The sequence below is a fragment of the Emys orbicularis genome, chromosome 12 (assembly GCF_028017835.1).
Source record: "Emys orbicularis isolate rEmyOrb1 chromosome 12, rEmyOrb1.hap1, whole genome shotgun sequence".
In the NCBI taxonomy this organism is placed as follows: Eukaryota; Metazoa; Chordata; order Testudines; family Emydidae; genus Emys; species Emys orbicularis.
In genome coordinates, this window is record NC_088694.1 from 11,527,551 (window position 1) to 11,550,834 (window position 23,284).

The 23,284-nt window shown below is 39.1% G+C and overlaps 1 protein-coding gene across 1 annotated transcript in view; it reads left to right on the top strand.

Annotated features, from left to right (window-relative positions):
• Window positions 1–22,543, top strand: part of LOC135887220 (serine/threonine-protein phosphatase 4 regulatory subunit 1-like) — a 42,779-nt gene extending 20,236 nt beyond the window's left edge. The window contains exons 7-20 of the mRNA XM_065414992.1: window positions 3,132–3,239; window positions 4,171–4,236; window positions 5,622–5,780; window positions 6,650–6,843; window positions 7,291–7,745; window positions 10,366–10,583; window positions 12,062–12,154; window positions 12,894–13,079; window positions 13,449–13,610; window positions 14,500–14,600; window positions 16,825–16,945; window positions 19,257–19,391; window positions 20,442–20,583; window positions 22,389–22,543. Coding sequence (XP_065271064.1) covers window positions 3,132–3,239; window positions 4,171–4,236; window positions 5,622–5,780; window positions 6,650–6,843; window positions 7,291–7,745; window positions 10,366–10,583; window positions 12,062–12,154; window positions 12,894–13,079; window positions 13,449–13,610; window positions 14,500–14,600; window positions 16,825–16,945; window positions 19,257–19,391; window positions 20,442–20,583; window positions 22,389–22,543 — 2,295 coding nt within the window. The remainder of the gene's footprint in view (window positions 1–3,131; window positions 3,240–4,170; window positions 4,237–5,621; window positions 5,781–6,649; window positions 6,844–7,290; window positions 7,746–10,365; window positions 10,584–12,061; window positions 12,155–12,893; window positions 13,080–13,448; window positions 13,611–14,499; window positions 14,601–16,824; window positions 16,946–19,256; window positions 19,392–20,441; window positions 20,584–22,388) is intronic.
• Window positions 22,544–23,284: the final 741 nt, after the last annotated feature.

Genomic DNA, 23,284 nt, shown 5'->3' on the forward strand with positions numbered 1-23,284 from the left:
CCATTAACTTGGATGGGAGCAGGTTTGGGCTCTTAAACACTAATTTGGATCTCTTGTAAGGAACCTTATCTAGTTCATAAGAGATCACCAGCTAAAGTTGAAGTGGTGAAGAAAGCAAGATGGTAATGAGAACAATGTCACAGTAAGGTTTTTCGGTCTGCCAAAGATAGAAGCACTTTGTGAACCAATTCAAATAACTTTTCAACTAGTACATTTTCTGGGCCTAGTACATGTGGTCAGACAGAAGAAAATTCTGAGCCCTGCATCAGTGAAGTGTTTGAGGAATCCTTTGGACTCCCCTGCTTTTGAGACTGTTATTTATAATAACTCTTCTTGGAAAAATCTTTTTTTTTTTTTTCTGCTTGTAAATGTTGTTACACCCACCTTATATAGCTTTCAGTCAGACAGTTAGTCAGACTTTCCAAATCTTATTTTCCTAAGTAATTTTCAAGAATAGGCATCATTATGGTGTTGACAAACAATTTCAGTTGACACTGTGAGGCTACATCTACACTATGAACTAGGGGAGTGATCTTCCGGCTTGCATACACATACAGTAGCTCATAGCAGTATAGCCACGGTAGCATGCGTAACAGCAGTGGAGGCATGACTTAGCCTGCAGAGTACAAACCCACCTGAAACCAGTGGTATGTACTCAGCACAGCTAAGCCATGCTACAGCTGCCACTACTTTTGCTACTTTGGCCACACTGCTATTTATACTCACATTAGCTTGATGAGAGCTAGTGTGAGTATGTGTAAGTGAGCAGGGGAATCTCACCCTAGCTTGTAGTATAGACGTAGCCTGATGGTGTATCTACATTGCAATTGGAGGTGTTATTCCAGCACATATAGATGTAACCGAGCTAACTTTAATTTAGCTAGCTCAGGTACCAATAGTAGTAAAGCTGTGGCAGAACAGGCTTCGGCATGGACTAGTTGCCTGAATACATACCCAGGATCCCAGGTGGGCTTGTACAGCCTGTGCTCTTGTAGCTTCACTGCAGTTGGTATCCAAGCTAATTAGATTAAAGCTGGCTAGAGTATGGATATACACCTGTACCCTGATATAACGCTGTCCTCGGGAGCCAAAAAATCTTACCGTGTTATAGGTGAAACCGCGTTATATCGAACTTGCTTTGATCCACCGGAGTGCGCAGCCCCGCCCCCCCCCGAGCACTGCTTTACCACGTTATATCCGAATTCGTGTTATATCGGGTCATGTTATATCTGGATAGAGGTGTACATGCTGCAGTTGCTCCCCCCCGCCCCCCATTGCTTTATGGACATATTCTTAAAGAGACACTGTAAAACAGCACAGCTTCAAAATTACCTATATTAAAATTATAATGTTGGCTTAACTGTCTAAGGAAACTAATAGTAATTCATCACAAAAGGATATTTTTTCTGTATATAAAGTTCTTGGTATGTAATGCTCTAATAAGAACTCTGTTATAAACTTGTGCCCCTTCCTCTGACTGCAGCATCAGTTAATCTACAATCCCAGAGTAGTGCTGACATCACAGTGTTGATGCACAAACAAGCAAGCAACAAAACCTATGTTAATTACAAGTGCAATTAAATTCATAGGGAAAAATCAATGTTCTCCATATTTGGGAAAAGATCAGAATCAGAGTTTATATTTTCAAGGTGCTAAAAGATTGTTAGAAACGGAGAGCAAATAAAATTAAAACACTTGGCAGCATCCCTTAAATAGATGCAAAGGTCATAATTTCCCCCAATGATCTCTTTCTGAAGTCTTCAGATTTCTACCCTGGTTCTTGTTAACTTTACAGAGAGTATGAATGATGATTAAAGTCTTAAGTCTCAAGTGTCTTGATGAAAAAACAGATTCTGTTCACTTACAAGAAATCAGATTTGGGTTCAGCAGGGACCTCTGACATTTGACCTCTAAAATAGCTTTACCAGCTAGATTCCCCTTCCTTGTCTGGAAGTTGGTTATTGCTCAGGGCGACTTCCAGGGTGACATCTGAATACCAGATGTCTGTTTGAAGGACTGACAGTTCCATTTAAAAAGTGGGATTGTACGGTATTCTTCCTTGGTTTTTATTTGGCATTCTATCACAAAGATGGAATATTCTTGGGAGCGGTACTTGTTTTTATGGAGGTAGAAATTATATATTTTCTGAAATATTAAAATAAAATGTAGAGTTCTATTGAGTCAATAATATTTGTGTCAGTATGCGATTCCTGGCTCTGTGGGACACTGACTTTATCAATGGAAAGGCATGTGGAAGCCAGTAAGCCCTTCCTCTCTCTGGAGTCACAAATTTGGGACTCTTCATGCACTGTAGTGAAAAGACAGCTGAAAGAGTGTATATGGCTAAAGTAATTAAATGCTACAGGTAACATGGTTTGTGGTGACCTTTGAAATTGGCAACTTCACACGGAAGCTTGAATTAATGAGGGTTTTTTTAAGCTGAAGTTTATAAACTAACAGCTAACTGAATCTGAATTCTATCGAGTTGTGCACTAGCTAACCTATATAACCATGTTGTCTTAATCATTGTTTCCATTGTCCTTCCTACTCGTTGTCTGTCCTGTGGTTGGTCAAACTCACTTGTTTTTTGTCTTCAGTCTAGGCCCTGGTCCTGCAAAGAGCTGTGCACATGCTTAACTTTAAACACCTGAGCTGGCTAATTGAAGCCAAGGAGACTACTTGCATTCTTAAAGTTAAGCATGTGCTACAATGTTTTCAGGATTGTGGTTTTGGACAGCACCTACCACAGCGGGGTCTCAGTCCTGGTATGGTCCTCCAACACTGCTGTCACAAATATTTAAGTGTAATCCACACTATGAAATAGTTCGAGAATCCTGGAAACCATGTATAAATTGTTGATTTCTGTAACTCATCCTATGCAATTTAAAAAAAAAAATCTCAGTCCTCTAATACAGAAATGTTATGCATAATAGTATGATGTCAGTGGATTTTGTAGTTTTAATAACTACTGGCAAGCAAAAACAATGTCAATTTAACTCGTACAGTAGTTGTATTTTAAAGTAATAGTTTGCCTTTTGCTTTCAGAACTCTTCTTTTTAGAAAGAAAACTTGAACTAAAAGTGCTTGGTGACTATTACATTAATGTTTTTTCTCCCTCTTCTGTGTTATAGATAATTTGTAAAATGGCTTCTATGCTGACCAAAACTATTGTTGAACGTATGCTACTTCCCCGTTTCTGCGAGCTGTGTGGTGACGGGAAACTTTTCCAAGTCCGTAAGGTTGGTATGACTTGTTTCAAAACTGAAACACTTCAAGTACATTCTACAGTATTTTTAACATCTACATCAAATTATCTTTAAGCATAGTATTGATAGTAATATGATTTCAGACTTTAGCAGTGCCTTTGATTCTCCTTTTTCAATGTAAAGGAATTTCTTTATTTGTTTGATTTGTGTGTTCTATGTTTAAAATATAATGCTCATGAAAGTGACGTACCTATGCCCCTGGCTTGAGCCAAATATAGGCCTTGATTCAGCAAAACGTGTAAGCATGTGTTTGAAATTAAGCCACTCAGGGCCATAGTGAAGATTAGTTTTGTCAGTGGTTTGAGCATTGGCCTGCTAAACCCAGGGTTATGAGTTCAATCCTTGAGGGAGCCATTTAGGGATCTGGGGCAAAAATCAGTACTTGGTCCTGCTAGTGAAGGCAGGGGGCTGGACTCAATGACCTTTCAAGGTCCCTTCCAGTTCTATGAGATAGGTATATCTCCATATATTATAATACACTTAAGTACTGACCTGCACACATTTTTCTTCTGCTCCATTTTTGGCAACCTCTTTAAAATATTCAGGTGGCGAACCCCTGCAGTCCATTCAGAGTCCATTAAAGTTGATGAGACTCCTCACTGATGCAGAGATCCAACCTAGGGGTGTCATTGATTTCAACGGCGCTGTGTATGTACCACAGGGAGCTGCCCTAATGAATCTCTTGTCCAGGACTGAGGCCTTAGCATTTACAGGATTTAAATTTGTCAATAGGATTTGTATTGTAAAAGACATGCAAACTACTGAGTCCAAATTTGATGCTTAGGAGTGAACAATAAGGGGTAAAATTCTTGACTCCAGTCAGTAGCAAAACTCTAATTCATTTCAGTGGGGCCAGGAGTTTACCCATAACTTTGATTGTTATGTTTTTTTTTTTTTTTTTAAGGTTTGTGCAGCTAGCTTTGGCGATATTTGTAATGCAGTTGGACAAGAAGCCACAGAGAGATTTTTGGTATGTAAAATTTAGAGATACACAAAAAGATTTGTATTTTGCTTGAGCTTTCATATCTGCTTTTACAACTGAAATATTTTAACAAGGAAATTACCGATAATACCATTTAGTTTTCTTTGAGACAAAAGAACAAACTTCTGGATAACTCTTTCTTGAATTTAAACCAGCGAAGCAGGTTTAGTCGCCATTGGTGGCAAAAGTTTGTTTTTAAAAAAAGACATTTCAATTTATTTTTTAAAACACTGTTTATGCAATAAGGGAGGGTTCTTTTCAGTGAATTTATTAAATTATCGGGAAACAATCAACTTGAAATCTCAACAATGGGTAAAAAATTGAGTTAAAGTACTTTCACGTTTTATACCTATTCATGAGTGCCCTGGCAACTTTTGTAGTTTTACATTACAGTTTATTATATTTTAAATGTTTATTTTCTTTCTCATCCTGATGTTGTATAAAAGACGCACACAAACAGTAGAATTAACTTACAATATTCACTTTTCTTTAGGTAATAGTGAGTAGTTTTTAGGTGTCAGTGCAGGACAGGAACTAGCTGTACTTATTGCAAGTGAGAGTCCTGGTAAAACACCACAGTTTGTGCCACTAATATTCTGTCTATTGCTTTTAGCAAAAGGCAAGGAAAAATCAGTTTTGATTTGAGTGTGATTGCTGTACAGATATGTATAAAATAGCATTTTAACAGAAACACCGAGGTGTTTGCAAAAGTCTAATTAAAACAGATTACTTTCTTCTGCGAGTAGCTGGCTATTTTCCCTTTGCTAGACTTTTTAAATAAAATCCCAGAAACTTGTGTGAGAGAGGAAAAAACAAAGGGGGGGAGGAGGTGGTGGTGGAATGTTCCTGAGGCAGTGTTTCCAAATGAGGAGCTGGTCTGGTACTGAATAGGAAGACTGTGTATTTTTCAAGTTAACAGTTTTATCCCTCACCTCCAACATACTTTTGTGCTTTCAACTGTGCTTAAAAATATATATATATATTTTTAAAGTGATCTGATTTTTCTGTCCCCATCCCGCCACCCTCCCCAGACTAGAAAGAATTAGTTTCCCATGCTTAATAAGTTATCCTTATACCAAGATATGCTTGCAGAAAAGAAAGCCTATTACTAATTTTCCCTATGCCCCTCCGCTTAATTTAAATGAAAGCAAGACACAACTGAGATGAATGGGGGAGGGAAATTTTAATTCTTCAATAATTAATATAATTATAATTTTTCTTCTCAGTCACTACTTTCGCATCCTTTTTCACCCATTGCACACAAACTACTACTAACTACTTTTTTCCACGTAATTAAACCAACCGAAAGTGGTATCTCGTACTGCAGCTTCAATACCTGTTTGATTAGCTATAGTTTCATTCATTTTTGACAGATTCCAAAGTTTTTTGAACTCTGCTCTGATAGTGTTTGGGGAATGCGAAAAGCTTGTGCTGAATGCTTTATGGCTGTGTCTTACACCACTTCTCCAGAAGTTCGCAGAAGCAAGCTGTCCCCTCTCTTTATCAATCTCATCAGTGACCCCTGCAGATGGGTAAGTAGGTGGTGAGGTACCTCTGACCTAAAAGACATTAATGCATGCAAGCTACGTTTTTCAATTACAAGGACTTTTAAGTGGCCAAACCAGTGGCTTAATAGCAAAGGTAGGTCTCCTGTATAGGCACACATGGTAATTCTCAGTCTTGGTCCCTCAAATGGAGGACACTGAGGGCAGCATGGATGCAACACGCATATGCTTTCTTCATGCACACATGCACACCCTGTAAAATGTAGTGCTAATATAATTAGAGGACAGATTAAAATCCAATTACATGGGCACCATGTACAGTCACCACCAAAGACTGAAAGCTGGGTATGTTAGGTATGTGGTCTTCTGCTCTTTTTGGTTTCCATGTTCACTTTAGAAATGTAAAGTGTCATGCTTAGAAGGTGGGTGTCATTCTGGGCCTTCTAAATTTTGGTCCGTCAAACTTGGGGATGGTGCTTTAAATTTTTTTTTAAAATGTCATAATGGCGATTACATTAAACACTTTATTTTCATTGTCATGATACTGGGTGCATGTGGGGCTTTTGGACCATGTCTGTGAAACAATTATGATTTCACTTGAATCATGTAGTGAAAAGTTAAATAAGTCAGATGAACTATATTTACTAACGCACATTTTGCTTCTTGAATCCCCTTACTCTGATGTCTTGCTTGTTCCTGATAAACTCTAGTAATAAAATGTATTAAATGAAGCCAGGACTAGTTTAATAGCATACTCTGAAAAGCTTAGATAATAGCTAAGTATAACCTTGTAATATAGTAAGAGCTAAATTTGAGCCATATTTCATTATTAACAATTTACCAAAAGGCAGCATGGCTACAACATATGTCACATCTTTATTTTTGTACTGTGCCAGGTTCGCCAAGCTGCTTTTCAGTCTCTAGGCCCATTTATTTCTACCTTCGCAAACCCTTCTAGTGCTGGCCTTTATATTCGGGAGGATGGGACCCTCAGTATCCGACCATCAGCACAGGATGTGACTTCCAGTTCCTGCCAACCAGGCAACAATGCAAACATCACATCTGCCAGTACGAACATTGTATCTTCCAGGTAAAGCTATGGTTGAGGTGTGAAAAGGGAGAGGAAAACTGACAAAATATTTTTTCCTCCACAGTCTTTCAGTTAAGTCTTTAGTTGCTATGATCTTGTGTTTAATATATGTGACTACCAAAGATCTTATTTTTAATGTAGGTGTAGTTTCAATAATGGTTTAAAATGTGGGCTACATAGGTCTGATGAATTGCCATATGATTTAATCTAGCTACTTTAATGTTTCACCAGTAATTTCTTGGAGGGGAAGGGAAGAGAGGAGGGGGAAAATGTATTGAAACTACAGGTGAAACAAGTAGTTCTAAAGCAGGATTTGTCCTCAAGTAGAATAGCTCCACCTATTGTAATTGCTCTTGCTGCCTTATCTGGAGTGTGTCTTTTTAACTGGAAAGTGCTGTTCTAGGGTCTGTACCTTTTGTTTTCCTAATGCTATGTCTCTGTTCTCAGTTTAGAACAACCAGTAGAAATTAAATCGGAATCGTCAACTGAAGGGACTTCAGCAGAAGCCAACCCCTTGATCTGTGTTGAAAGCCCAAGGACAGACCTACTGAAAGGAAGTTCAAACAGTTGTGGTGGTCCTGGAGAGGCTCTTACCAGATTGTCCCAGAATGACAATACCACTGCTTGTGTGATAGAAGGCATTAAAGACTGTCACATGAGCAATTGCCAGGGAGTGAACTCAAGGTTCCAGTCTGCTGAGGATATCTTTAATACTTTCCTGTACTGGCGCCCTCCACTCCCTGATATAAGCCAGGATTTGGAGCTGCTTCAGTCCAAGACTGAGAAGCATGAAGAAGGTTGCTCTATGTCAAAAGCTATGTGTAATAACTGTGTTGCCAGTAGTGAAATAAAAAAAGTGCTGGAAAGCTTGCAGGAGCACATGGATGATCCAGATGTTCAAGGTAAAAGCCTACAATAGTAGTGATATGTGGAGGTATAGTTTCTGATGTCTCATGTAGTGAGGATTCCTCGCACCCTTCAAAGCTCCTTATTGTAGCGGCCCTCTCTTGCCTAAAGCCAAGTTTCTCAACCTGTGGGTCGGGACCCAAATTCGGGTTGCCAGAATGTTTCAGGGAGTCGCATGGCAGTTCCTGTGGCTCCTGTCCCAGAGGGCTGGCTGGGCTCGTCTCACTGCTCCAGGCACTGCAACCTCTGGAGTCCCAGCACCACTCAGGTTTGGCCCAGACCTTATGATGACAGACATCCGGGTAGGCCAAATCTGAGTGAGTGGTACTGCAACCCCCTGAGCCAGGTCACAACTCGACTCTCATTTGATCCAGTCAGGCTGGGAGGGGCAAACCAGTGTGACGTTGCAACCCTGGAGATTGCAATGCTTGAGGTGGAGGGCCAGCCCCACAGCATAGGAGCCACCACTGTGGGGTAAGTGCCGGGCACCCAACCACCCTGGGGGGCAGGATCCAACCAATACAACCCCAGGGCCTCCACCCCCAGACTATTTACTGAGTCACAACAGGCCATAAACATTTTCAAATGGGTCCTGAGCTCCAAAAGATTGAGAACCACTGGAAAAAGTGGAAGGAAAAAGTGAGTAGTGGGGACAGAAGGCACAATAAGAAATATAAGAACAGAAAACTCAAGGGGAGAAAGATTAATGACTAGGAAAAGAGCAAGAAGTGAAGTGGAACTGGAGCATAGGAGTTGGCAGCAGAGTGGGGAGTCGCATGGCTGACACATATACAATGGAAAATAAAGAAAAGGGTTTGAGGCTATTAAGAAACAGTGAAGGAGTTAGACAAGTAAATCTGTATCTTTTCCATCATACCCTCTACTGTAATATCCTTGCTTTTCATCATTCCTCAGCCAAGCAACCTTCCTCCCTTTCAGAATAAAAGGATGTGTGGATGCTCATTTCTCTTCCTTCCTAGCCAAGCTGCCAAAACCCTCTTATATACCTCTACCTGATCTGATCCTTGTCTCTTTTTTGTGACCGTCATCTCATCTCTTCCCATCTACTCTTAAATGGTCGTTGCTTTTGGTCCCAGTATATGCTCTCGTGTTTCACCTTTAAAATCTAGTCACCGGGAGCTGGACCAATGTAAATATTTTGAAAGCTATTTGAAAATCTGAGTTCGTGGAGCCTTTTTTGTTCATATTTTCACAGAATGGTGCATTACATAGAAATGGAGCTGTGTTCAAAACTACATTGGCGGAATCATGGCAAAACACTCATTTTTGTTGTTTTGATCCATTCCTGAAAGACAGTTTGAGAGACATTCACTAAATACTTCCTCTTGCTTATATTTGATCAGAAATGGCTTCATCTGTATGTATGTGATATTCTGGGGATCACCCAAACTGGTAAGGGGTTCTGTCACTGCCTGCCCTGGAATTTTGGGGTGCCTTAATGCTCTGCTGCTACGGCTCGGATCCCTGGCACCAGTAGGTTGCCCACAAGCACAAGGTCTCACCCTGGCTTCCACCAGCTTAGTTACTCTTACAGGGTGACACCAACAGCCCTTCCAGTCCCAAGTCTCACCTAATCTATCCTCCCCAACTTCTTAACTACCAGAGTCTCAGACTTTTGCCCTCTGGTTCATCACCCCCGAAGGTATGAAACCAGCCACCCAGTTATCAGCTCACTTGTTGCACAACAGAGATCTGCTTGGGGTAAAAAATTCAAAGATGAAATAGTAAGGGAGAACAAACATACAAGTTACACAGTAAATAAATACGAAATGCAACTTCTGGCATTTACACTTGTATGTTAGATACAATTCCTTTTCTATTACAAGTTACCTGTTGCCTTTAAACGGTTTCCCAGCATACGCCCTAACTGCAGGGGGGATCCAGAGTTTCACAGGCAGCCTCCTACCTAGAGGCTGGCCTTCAGTTTCTGGATGAAGGCCTCAGTTTCAAGCTTCCTTTCGAAAAGTGCTGCCCCCACGCCCCACTCTCCTCCATGTTAAATTGTTTTAAGGATAGTGAAATAGGACACGATCCAGGGTTCCTTGCAATCAGAGATTATCAGAGGTCTGTCCAGAGAATGGAAACAGATACTTATATGCTTCTGCTGGAAACGGTAATACTGCCTCTAAATCTATGCTCACAGTTTTGCTGAAGTTAATTCTAGACCTTTTTTTGCAGAGGTAAATATTTCCTCTCATGTTTCTATGCATTTCGTTGTGTGTTGTTTTTTTTAAATCTCTCAGTATAAATAATTGTAGCATTAATACTCCTTTAAAATGAAGCACAGAAAGGAAACTAAGGACCTGTATACGCTATGCTGGCGAAGGGCTGTGTTTTGTAGAGCGCTCTAGCTTCCCTGTGTAGAGCCTGATGGTGTGCTCTAAAAAGTACCTGGTTCACGTTGATGTTGTCCCATTTTACACAGGACTACGTTAATGTGAACTAGTTATTTTTCAGAGTGCATCATTAGGGGCTACACAAGGCAGTTAGAGTGCAGCCTCGTAGTGCTCTTTACAAATCACATCCATCTGGTGCACTTTGCCAAGCTGTGTAGACAAGCCCTAAATGTGCCCCCGATTCCTTTACTTTATACAGCCCAGGTTCAAGTATTGTCCGCTGCGCTCAGAGCTGCTCAGTTTGAGTCCATCAATGATTATGAGATCAAACACACAGAAGAGAGCAATGGCAAACTTCAGAATGAATTGTCCACTTTTGAAGCCAGCCATGCCACTGTGAAGAAGAACACTTTGTCCTCTTCATCATTCCAGGATGATGTAAGCGACCAATCCACTACCAGTATACTGAAAAGCACAGTAAGTATACACTCATCCTCTGGATAGACAAGTAAGCTCTTAAGGTACGGACAGTGTCTACCTCTGTTTGCCCAGCAATTAGCACAACAGTGCCCTGTTCTTGATTGGGGGCCCTAGACGCTACTGTACTATAATTTATTTTATCCACTTATAATATAAAACGAAATTTAAAGTTTTTCAAGGACCTTATTTCTATTTGGGTTCAGTGAGCCAGGAAATAGAAAGCTTTAAGTGGCCGTACAGGAGCTTCATAAAAAACAAACCTAACAAAATCTTCCCTGTTTCTGAAGCAAATATAAGTCATTTGTCCCCAGACAAGGGACTAAATCAACCAGTGACAATACACATTCTCCCTGACTGCCATTTTACAATACTCTTAATATGCTTGTAGGCTAAATAGGAAAACTTTTTCACTGTGCTTGTAATTTTGTCTTTATGATGGAGCTAATCATAGGAAGATACTAAAACCCTGCTTGTCCCCTAAAATAACACATTCAGTGCTAGCATTTGTGTTAACTACAACTTGATGTTTGCCTTTAATTCCTCCGCAATACAGGAGTACATTTTTTAATCACTAGCATTTTATTAGGAATTCATAAGGGGGCATGCTTCACAAATTGACATATTGATCTTGGATTGGAGTTCACCAGAACAGTTTATTCACTGGTCTGTGGGAAAATAAAAGCAATATCTTGCGGGAAATACAGGAGAATTAGAGTTTTCAGGAGTGTACTCCAAAATGAATAAAACTTTTATCGGTGTATTATTTTTTCTGAAGCAAATATATTGAGCTGCTTTGTCAACATCTGCTAAATTTGCAGAGAGAGTAGAACCTTTAGAGAATAAATAAGAAACTACCTTCCAGTATCTGAAGGATGTTGGGTTCATTGCAATTACAATTAATAATTGATTATACCTTTTTAAAGTATTGAAAATATTAATCAGTTGCTCAATCTGAACATGGTTCTAAATTCACAGAGTGTGAGCATGAAGGCAGAGGCATTATTTCAACATTGACCTTTTCACTGAAATCAAAATATTCTGGCTAGTGTCCCATGGACATTTTAACAATCCTAAAATTTGGTTAAAGAAAGTCCGTTGGAGTAATATTTTTGTTGCCATAGTGGGTCAATAACTAGATGTGCAGTATCTGTTAATCATAGTGATTGTTCTTGATCTGACCTGCTATTCATGAAGCTGAAAACTGATCCTTTCTTGATTAAGACATTGCATAGAATCCGTTTTGTTGTGGGTGATTCTTATATGGCCAAATTCTGCTTGCATTACTCACATAAGTAATCATCTTGACTTGGCTACTTACATGAGTAGTGTGAGCATGATTTGGCCCTCAAAGACCTGCTCTATTCTGAATTGTGTTGCTCTTCAGTGTAATGCTTTGAGATATACTAAACAGTAGTTCTGTAATGAAAGAAAGTAAAACTAACTGTTTTCATCATAAATCCAACATCCTTTTACAGGAGTCAGAGGAACAACACAATGGGACCATTGAATTTTTAAAGAAAGAACAACATAATAATCCACCCATTGAAGATGATAAATCGAAGTTACAGGTGATTTAAAATATTCATTCATGATGCCTTACCCTCAACTCTGTGGCATTTCTTTGTTTGTCTGTAATGTGATAATTTGTAAACACCTGTCCAATCAATTCCATAATTTCAGAAAATATTCTAGGCATTAATGAGTAAAACTCTATTGACTTTGATTAAAATAATTAATGGAAATCCAGGCAAGCCCACAGAGTGCATATTTGGTGCTGCAAACAGAGGAATCTCTCTCTGGTATCCCCAGCTGCTGCCTACACATCACAGGCAGCAGCTTAATCTGCTGCTCTCACTGGGTGTACAGATTGGCCTACAAACAACAATTTCGTTTTTAAATTGCCAGAGAAGTTTATATAAACAGAACTGCATTGGAAAATCTAGCTGTTAGATCTAGCTGCATAAAATAACTTGATGCAGCACCCAAAATGATGTTTATTCAGTAATAAAAATCAACCGTTGCTATCTTCCTGATTTGATACATAAGACTGTTGCCTACTGCTTTGTCTAAACTGGATGACAAGGCACCCAAGGTAGTGACTTGTGCTGTAGTTTGTTGCGCTAGCCTGACATAGGCTGTGGAGTGTTCAGTCATTTGTTCTGTCCTGGCATGTGCCCCTGGTGCACTTGCCATCTGGTTAGAGGCAAGAGAGAAGGCTGTGCTAGAGCAGATGTCTTTCCATACTGATGATATCTTCCTCTTTTTTTTAATTTATTACTGTTAATAATTTACTATCTTTGTCTGTAGGATATCATACCTCAACCTTTATTAGACCAGTACTTGTCAATGACTGACCCAGCTCGAGCCCAGACTGTTGACACTGAAATAGCAAAACACTGTGCATATAGTCTCCCAGGGGTGGCCTTAACTCTGGGCCGGCAGAACTGGCATTGTTTGAAAGATACGTATGAGACCTTGGCAGCAGATGTACAGGTAAAGCTGCATTTTCAAATAAGCGTTCGGAATTAAATAATAAATAATAAATAAATAAATAAATTCTAAGCAAATTATACAAATTAGAAATATAAGCAAATTATGCTGTAGTTTACGAGAGAGAATATCTAAAATTGACAGTGAATACAATTTTATGATAAATCTGGAATGTTGGGCCAGATGCACTTTTTTTTATTTAAGAAAGGAGACTTTATAAATGACACACATGCTATGCAGCACCTGGCTTTCCTGTAATGAATCCTGCTTTTTCTGCCCATACCCTTCAAAATATAAGTGTACTTCTAGTTAAGAGTTGCTCAAGAATCTCGATAGTGTTTAATCTAGATTGGTTTTTCTAACTATGGACAGTGGAAGGTCCGTCGGACACTAGCTTTTTCCATACATGAGCTGGCTGTTATTCTGGGGGATCAACTAACAGCAGCTGATCTGGTGCCGATCTTCAATGGATTCTTAAAAGATCTGGATGAAGTGCGGATTGGAGTTCTTAAACATCTCTACGACTTCCTTAAGGTAGGAGATTATATAGCAGTATAAATTTCTGCTTTCATTTTCTTAGGCACATACAAACCTCCATTTTTCATGCAGCAATTGCCACAGAAGCTTTTTGTGGATTCAAATATATAATTTAGTTGTTTTTTGGGTTTTGGATTTTTTGCAGAGAAGTTAATTTTTTAATTAAAGATCCTCTACTTTCCCCTCTGAAATTCAAACTAAATCCAGCTGAAAATCTGACTGTTTGCTTGCTTTTGTTAACTGTTGTAGTGGAATTGTGTTCAGAGCAATCTAAGTGGCCTATGATTAGTTGAGAAATACAAAAAGGTATCAGGTCATCAAGTCCATCCTCAGGGTCTATTGCAAGATTGACCCCTGTGGTAGTGTTTTTAAAAATGTTTTGCCCAGTCTTGTTTAAAATGTCTCCAGAGATGGGACTTCCACCATTTCCCTTGGAAAAGTAATATGTTGTGCACTCAAGTGAGGGCAGGCCTGAATTTATGCTCTCTACTGACCTTAGCTCGTAGAAAAAGTGTGACTGGAATAAATCTTCTAAGGATTTGTGTGAAGGCTATGCAGGCCTAATTTGTTCATGCATTATTTGAGTAACTGCACAGGCAGAAGTGCCTTGGCATATGTAGCTACCCCAACTGGGTGTGCATAACTTTCAGAACCTGGGCTTTAGTTTTCTGGAGAAAAAGCAGATTCCCTGTAAACTGTAATTTGATTTTAAGAGTTCTTTCTAGCAGGAAAATACAAATAAACAGGAGTGACAGGGAGTAAAGAATAGAAGAATAACCCTGAAAGAAGTGAAAAGTGTTTATAAAGCTTCAAACAAAGTTTTGAACTGCTGGATTAATCAGTTGTATTTACTAATTAGTTGTTTGTGGAACGACATTTCCTGTAGTTGCTTCATGCAGACAAAAGGCGCGAGTACCTTTACCAGCTTCAAGAATTTGTCGTGACTGATAACAGCAGGAATTGGAGGTTTCGTTACGAGCTGGCAGAGTAAGTAAAACTTGTTAATGTGTGGTTCCATTACCTTTCATGGTAATGTTCAGAATTGTAACACACCCTAAATGTGAGTAAATGGCAGTAGCTTTCCATTTAAAGGGACAGGGAGATTATTTTTAGGTTAAACTTTGAATTACATTAAGGCCAGAAGATCTTGTACAGTTGCAACAATTTAGGTTACAACATATTGCCCCACCAGTGAGCCTTAGCCCAACCTTTAGGGATCATCTGTTAGACAAGAGGATAGATCAATATCCATGATGGATTTGTGATGTGGACTTTGTCCATTAGGAATTGTACCATCAACTTATTTCATATAGGTCCCTATCTCGCTGAACCGTACTCTGACAGCATTTCTCATTGTTGGCAAATAGTAGGGTTATCTAATTACATGGGAGCAGTGAGTATGAGTAGGGAGGTAATTTTACACCTGTATATAGCATTAGTAGACATTTTAGAATACTGCATAAAGTCTAGTGTCCACAATTTAAAAAGGATACTGAAAATTAGAGTGGGTGCAGAAAAGAGCCACAAAAGTGACTCAAGGGCTGACGAAAATGCGTTACAGTGAGAGACTTAGAGTTCAATCTGTTTAAATGATCAAAAAGAAGATTGAGAGGTGACTTGACCCCAGGATAAAAGTATCTTCACAAAGAGAAAATATCAGGTAATAAAGGACCGTTTAATCTAGTGGAGAAAGACATAGCAAGAACAGGTGCCTAGATGCTGAAGCTAAACGAATTCAAATTAGAAATAAGACCCACGTTTTTAACAGAGTGATTAACCGTTGCAGCAAGCTACGAAGGCAAGTGGTGGATTCTCCCTCTCTCAATGCCTTTGAGTCAAGGCTAGATGCCCTTCTGGAAGATATTATTTATTAATCATGTTTACTATCATAGGGCCAGTCAATGGTCCCTTTTGCAATAGACCTGTATAAATAGAGTCAAATGCAGGTTATTGAGCTTGATACAGAAGTAACTGAGTGAAACTCAATGGCCTGTTATATACAGGAAGTCAGACTAGGTTGTCAAAGGTTCCCTTCCAGGTCTTAAAATCTATGAAACTGTGTTAGATTATATTAATGCTCATTCAGTTAGTTGTATGTCAGCGGCAAGAGCCAATGACAGGTATGATCCTATTCAGTTCTGGCGCTTATGTATAAATCAACAAAATGTGTATGGCATTGGTTTTTCCATTTGTACAATTAGTTGACTCATTTTGGTGTTTTCACTTAAGTGGGAGTGGAATGGGATGGAATAGGGACTGGTAATGGTTCTAGTAATGGTGGCTTGTTTCAATACGATTTTAGGATCTAAATGGCTAGCCTGTAGATAGACACATTCCTTGATTGAGGTTTCTAGCTACTTAGACTCTTTTCATAAAGCATTTTAATGCATACAATTAAAATACTTTCCTTCACAGTAATCTTAGTTCAGTATGCTGTTTGGGCTGTTGAGGTTTTAACCCCCATACCATGCTGCTGGTGTAATGTTATCCTTGTATTATAAACCCAGTGAGGAAAACTGCAGTGAATGTTGTGTAAGTTCCCTGACATCTAGTGGGAGAACTTTGTAACGTCAGAATTATTTTTTTGCTGTGATTGGCAGAATTTCACCAGCTAATTGTTATTCTTATGGCTATGATATATGCAGTTTCCCACAGATGATGCAACTTAAGTAGGAGATAATTACATATTCTCTGCGGTAATGCAAATATTTCTCATCTTAACTTCCTAAGAGTATGTGTGGTTGTGTTCTGCAGTTAGGATGAAATTTCCCATTATAGCATAAAAATTTCAAAATTCCTCAACATTTTTATCTAATAATAAACTATTTTAAAGTCTTAGTGAAGAAGGAATGTGGGGAAAGTAAGATAAGGAATTTGAGAATCCCTAAGTAACTTACTTTGCAGTTTCTGATAATTCCCTTATACACCTGCAATTTATGTCAAGTCTCATCACCTTAGCTGCATTTTTTAGTATTTAATTTTATTGAAATGTAGTAGTTCTGAAACGTGCACTTCATGTATAAATTTTAGTCTGGCTGGGAGACTAAACAGAAGAACAAAATCCCAAAGCTTTGCATAATAAAAAATGATTGTTCTCCCAGATTTTCAACAACTTTGTTCGTGAAACCAAAATGATTTCCCCCCATCTTCAGCAGGAAGGCGATAAAGAAACGAGAGGAATGTTTTGACTCAATGATCCCTTGTGTTTCAGACAGCTGATCCTGATATTAGAACTCTACAACCCCAATGATGTGTATGACTACTTACGGCACATTGCGTTAACTCTCTGTTCGGATAAAGTATCGGAAGTCAGGTGGATCTCCTTCAAACTGGTAAAGCATTTTACTTTTTCTTGCAAAAAAAAATTATGAAAAATGTATTTAATATCAACACTTTTACTTGAAAAGCTTATTGAAATTATATAGTAACAACAGATACTATGAACACAAATATGTTTCAACTAGACCTGGTCAAAAAATGAAGAGACAATTTTTTATGAAGTATTGTGAAGTAGTTTCTGTGCTCCAAATGGGTTTTTTGTTTTTTAATTTCAGTTGTCAAAAAATGCCTGCAGGGAGGAAAAAAAGACGTGGAAAGGAAGAAAAAACAACAACCCCAAAATGATAAATGAAAAATTTCAGAAAAATCTGTTTTTGAAAAATTTTATTGAAATATTTTTTAAAAATTTACACATTTTAAAATTTTGAAAAAATAGTTTTTTCATTTAAAAAAATCTTGTTCCAAAAAAATTTGGACCAGCTTTAGTTTCAACATCTTCCATGTATGCTCAGTTTTTTCTGGGCACAATACAATTATACATGCACTTTTGCAGAGACAAAAGTGGTGTGGAGAAAGTAAATAAGGAAGTGTTATTTACTCCTCATAACACAAGAATTAGGAGTCTCCAAATGAAATTAATAGGCAGCTGGTTTAAAACAAACAAAGGGAAGTATTTCTTCACACAATGCACAGTCAACCTGTGGAACTCTTTGCCAGAGTATGTTGTGAAGGCCAAGTCTATAACAGGGTTCAAAAAAGAACTAGATAAATTCATGGAGGATAGGTCCATCAATGGCTATTAGCCAGGATGGGCAGGGATGGTGTCCCTAGCCTCTGTTTGCCAGAAGGTGGGAATGAGCAACAGGGAATGGATCACTTGATGATTACCTGTTCTGTTCATTCCCTCTGGGGCACCTGGCATTAGCCACTGTCGAAAGACAGGATACTGGGCTAGGTGGACCTTTGGTCTGACCCAGTATAGCCGTTCTTATGATAAAAGGTGAAGTCCTGGCCCCACCTGAAGTCAGTAACAAAACTCCAATTGACTTCAGTGAGGTTGGGATTTCATGCAGACGTTTTCAGGTGCATTTTTGCAAAGGCAAAATCAGAGCTTTCCTGAGCAACATGGTTAAAAAAGTTCTCACCCACAGTCTATTACATTAGACTTCTGTTTTTTAAATTGTGGCTCAATAAAAGTTTACAGAATGGACTGGGCATTGGGTATATTGACTGAATATTAATTTTACAAATCTATAAGCCTGCTAATTACATGGTTAACCAACAGAACTATTTTTTAGACATATTTCAAGATAAAGGGGGAATTTTAATGTATGTACCCAGGTCTTCATGGACTTTTTTTTTTTTAAACTTACTGATAAGAATATATATGTATAAAAGAGATTAAGGAAAACCTAGTTCTTTTTTTAAGTAAGGCTAACTCGTATGTACAGAATGATGGGAATACAAACTGAAATCCTGACTACTTACTATAATCTGATGTGCTGTAGTCCTGATAGTATGTAATGCTGCACATCGTGTGGTGGTAAAGTATTAGACTGCACTTGGAAGATGTGGCTGCTTTGAAGGGAAAGCTGAACTCTGAATTTCCCTCCTTTCTTCCTTTGTGTCATAGTGTTAATGGTAATTTTCTTTGTGAATGATCCGCATATGAGTAACTGCTATTTTCTTTGTCTTCCTCAAAACTAAGTTTCTCATACGTAATCATAACTATTCAGGAGATAGCAACACAGTTCTCTTGAATTTATTTCTAATGACTTCTTTGAGCCCATTTTGTGTCAGACCTTTCCTGTTAAATATATATGCCTTCTGTAGAGAAGGACATGCTAGTAATCTGATACATGAAAAAGTAGACAAATGATCTTACTGTTCACTGTTCTTTCCTGTAAGTTGGTTTTATGCTGCAATATAGCTTTGTTTAATAGTGTTTAGTAAGTAGAGAACTTGTCTATATGCTGACACCACAGACATCACAGGATCTGCTCTTTGCTGCTTTGGTCCTCCACAGAAAGGTGGTGGTGGTGGTGGTGTTATTATTAGCAAGGATATCACGGAGAACACCCCAAAGTGGTGTTGTAACATTTCTTTTAAAACCAGTGTTTTAGTGAGTCTATAGCAAAGTAAACAGTTGGGTCAGTAAAGAAGCTTAAAAATGGCCTCTTCTCTCAACCTTTGCGTTTCAGAGCTGGGCTAAGTAAAGCTTTTGTCAAAACAAACCACACTAGTTCAATGATACCTATAGTTCTGCAGAGGTTTTGGCGTTCCTAAGTAGTAGTCTTCAAGTAAAGTGATGCCACTTAAATGCTAGTCTTCACAGTCTAAATCTCCCCTCTGATCTTTTCACAGGTTGTGGCAATGCTACAGAAGTTCTACGCAAATAATGCAAATGCGTTGGGATTAAATTTCATTAATGAGCTTGTAGCAAGGTTCCGTCATTGTTCCAAGTGGATTGGAAGACAAGCTTTTGCCTTCATTTGTCAGGTTAGATTGCCTTTTTACATGTATGGGTGTATCAACAAATAATTGAGAGGATTCATAATGCTGGCAGGAATTGCTTTCAGAATTGGTAGAGGAATATAGAGCCATTTACCTCCAGAGTATTTAAGAACTATTCCAAATCAGTAATGAGTGAAAGTCACTATCTTCTCTGGGTGGTTCAGTGGCTTATGTGAACTGAAGTGTCCAAATCACAAAAGCAAACCTCAGAAGTAGCACCCTCCCTTGTCAGCACTCTTGGCAACAAAGCAAAATATAGATGAGACTGAAAACAAGCTGTGTTTCGTGAAATCCACCTATAGTACTGGCAGGAGCATATCGTCCTGCTTTGACAGGGACTATACAGTTCACATGTGCTCTTTGAATTAGTGGTGGTTGCCGGGTGCCCAGAGTTGGTGAAGAACAGGTATGTCTCTAAACTTGTTTGCTACCAAGAGGAGGAGGAAGGGAAGTGGTCATTGACTGCCCTACTCTTCAGTTTGGTTGTCAATACTAGCCCCTGAAAAGGCCATACATCATTTCTTTTAGCCAGGGAAATGATTCATATTAGTAGTTAGTTGTAAGGCAGAGGGAAGAGGAGAGGCAAAGTCAAGGTGTTAATGATTCCCAGAATGAAGATTGAAAGTAAGTCCACTGCCTTCATTGGGCCAACTTCAAATGAATCCTGACATCCTAAATTCATATCTAGACAGGGTAGAAGGACCAAATGATACTTATCCTTGAGTGGGTCAATCAGATACTTTGATTGCGGTGTCCTTCCAGAAACTTGCAGGGGAAGGAAGGGCCATTAAAAGGAAAAAAATATATACAAGTAACCTTCCCTTTGTTGAAAATGTAAATTTAGGCTGCTTGTGTGGAACAATATACATTTGAGAGTTAGGAATACATCTGAAATAGTCAGCCAGACAACTAACATTTTTTAAATACAAGCTAAACTTGAGGCAAGTTGGAAAAGAATGGGAGATAATTGTTTTTGTTAAAGATACACTGATTATTCACCTTGCTTTATCTTATGTTCTGCTCTTACCTCCACAGGCTGTAGTAGAAGAAGAGTGTATGCCTGTTGACCATTTTGTCGAACACTTACTTCCCAGTCTTTTAAGTCTTGCTTCTGATCCTGTGCCAAACGTAAGGGTTCTGTTAGCCAAGGCTCTAAGGCAAACACTGTTGGAGAAAGGTACGCTAAACTGATTCCTTTGATGTAAGAACTAATTTCTCATTAATTCCATCGTTTCTGTAACACCGTGGCTTTTCACAAATTGGCTTGCTCAACTGATAAAAAGAATGTTCAGATTTACTGTATAACAAAGGCAGAAACTAGGACATGATAATTTTGGGATCCTACATTTAAATTCGATCTGTGCAGTGCTTGATATCAGTTAGTTTGCAAAAAGAACACAGGCTTGCTTTTCCTTTCAAAAAGTTTTTTTTTCTGCTAGCATTAAAAGGCTACTGTATACAGGGCCGGCGCTTCCACTAGGCGACCCTAGGCTGTCGCCTAGGGCGGCAGGATTTGGGGGGTGGCATTTTGCTGCCCTCGGCAGAAATTCAGCGGCAGGGGGTTCTTCCACTCCGGGTCTTCGGCGGAAATTCGGTGGCGGGTCCTTCACTCGCTTTGGGACCCGCCGCCGAATGCTCAGAGGAGGAGCGCTGCCGCCTAGGGCGGCAAAAACCCTGGCACCGCTCCTGACTGTATATCCTCTGTAGTTTGTCACCCTTTTGTGATTTTGACATACATAATACAACAGATGTGATATTCTATTCAGTGGGGGGCAGTTGAATGCCTATTTATAATGGGAAAGTCACATAGCATGTTATATAAATTATTTAAGGCAGGAGTTTTCAAATTTCATTGCACCGCAACCCCCTTTTGACAACAAAAAATTACTATATGACTGCAGGAGGGGGAACCGAAGCCTGAGCCCACCTGAGTCTCAGTGCCCAGGGGGCGGGACAAAGCCAAAGCCTGAGCCCCACCACCCCAGGCGGGAAAGGGGTTAAAGCCGAAGCCCAAAGGCTTCAGCCCCAGCCAGGGGCCCTGTAACCTGAGCCCTGCCGCCCAGGGCTGTATCCCTTGGGCTTCGGCCCTGGGCAATGGGGCTTGGGCTTTGGCCCCGAGCCCCTGCAAGTCTAAGCCAGCCCTGGCGACACCATTAAAATGAGAAGTTTTGAGAAGTGCTGACTGAAGGCTAAGAGGAGATATCAGTGAATTATAGGTCCAAAGAGGAGATGCTTTTGAGAAATTCAGAGGTTCAAAATAAATGAAAGTAATTGTAATCGGATGTTTAAAAGGTTCTGCACAAACTCAGTTTGCTATATTCATCAACTATTTCTCAGTTCTAGAGAATGAATAGTATAACAGCCTTGTTTGCAAATATGGTCACTCTTCCACTCATAGGCATATTCCTGTATTAGTGTTTCTCAAAACATTCAGGCCACCGCTGATACATCTCTTTTTATACAGGGAGTCTCCCTTCCCCACTCCTCACCGGAATCAGTTATGTCAATGGGAGTATTTTGATAGTACTTTAAGAAAAAATGAACATGGCAGCCTGCCAATTTTCCTTTCTTACTGGTACGTTTCCACTTGGGGGCCAGCAAAAGTAAAGAACCACTTATAGAAATATTGAGTATTCAACACAGAGCTCTCCCTTTGCCAAGTCCTAAGTGAAAGAAATTAAGAAAGAAAAACACAGCCTTCTTTCTCAACTTCCGTGGGCTTGCTTTAGCTTCCCCAGGGAGGCTAGCCTCAAAGTTAGACACACTTCTCTGGATGAAGGAAGACGCTAACACTAATCTCGCCATGTCTTTTGTGTGATCTGTAACTTTAAATTAATTAAAAAAAATTTAAAAAAAGCAAAGCTTCATTCTCTCTCTTCTGGCATAGGGTAAGAATAATTTTGTGATGTGCCTGTACAGTACAGCACAGCTTTGAATAAAACTTTTTTCCCCCCTCCCTCTTTCTCCCCCTACTTGTTCTAGCTTATTTTAAAAGTGTTGGCAACCCTCATCTAGAAGCTGTGGAAGAGACTGTTCTAGCTTTACAGTCTGACAGAGACCAAGATGTGTCTTTTTTTGCCACTGTAAAACCAAAACTGAACAATATGGACATGACTTCCCTTGAAAAACAAAACTAAACTGTTCATCTACTACAAACCCCGAACATCAAAATGGTGACACACTTCATGTTTTTGGAGGAACATGGAACCAAGCAATTTATTGCCTCCCTGATCTGAGAGAAAAGGGCTTGTTGAAAATGCCATTATCTTCATTCAGTGACCGCTTTTATATCTACAGCTGTTCTTCAGATGGGATGACTACATTCATAATTTTGTTCTTTTCCTTTTAAACATGGCTTGTAACTCATCTCTACAAAAGGTCCAGTATTGTAAATACCCTCTTACGAAGTTGCACACATACAGCATTTCAGTATCATCCGTTACAGTAATATATTTTTAAATATTGTATTTTAAAAAAATCCAGTAATAAAGCGGTTTGCTAGAAACCCCTCTAAGCTTGTAAGTTTAAAAACCTGAAGTTAGTAAGCTTAAGTGTAGCTGCTTTCCCCCATTTTATTGTGGTTTTCATATTTTTTTGTTTATAGTATTGCATTTTATTATTTACCCGAAAAAATGTACATATGTGAATAGCTCCTGAAACTTGGCAAAAGAATTGAAAAAATTTTAATCCTACACCAGTGAGAATCATATAAGCCATTTTACGTTATACAACACAGGTGGCTTGTTGGAACTAAAGCATGGCTTAACTTCTACTTTTAACATACATGTGATGTTTTTAAAATCAGGGCTTGACTTTCTCTGTATATTGGGGCAGTTTTTATTACTTTGTCTTTTGTAAACTGTATTATTATTAACATT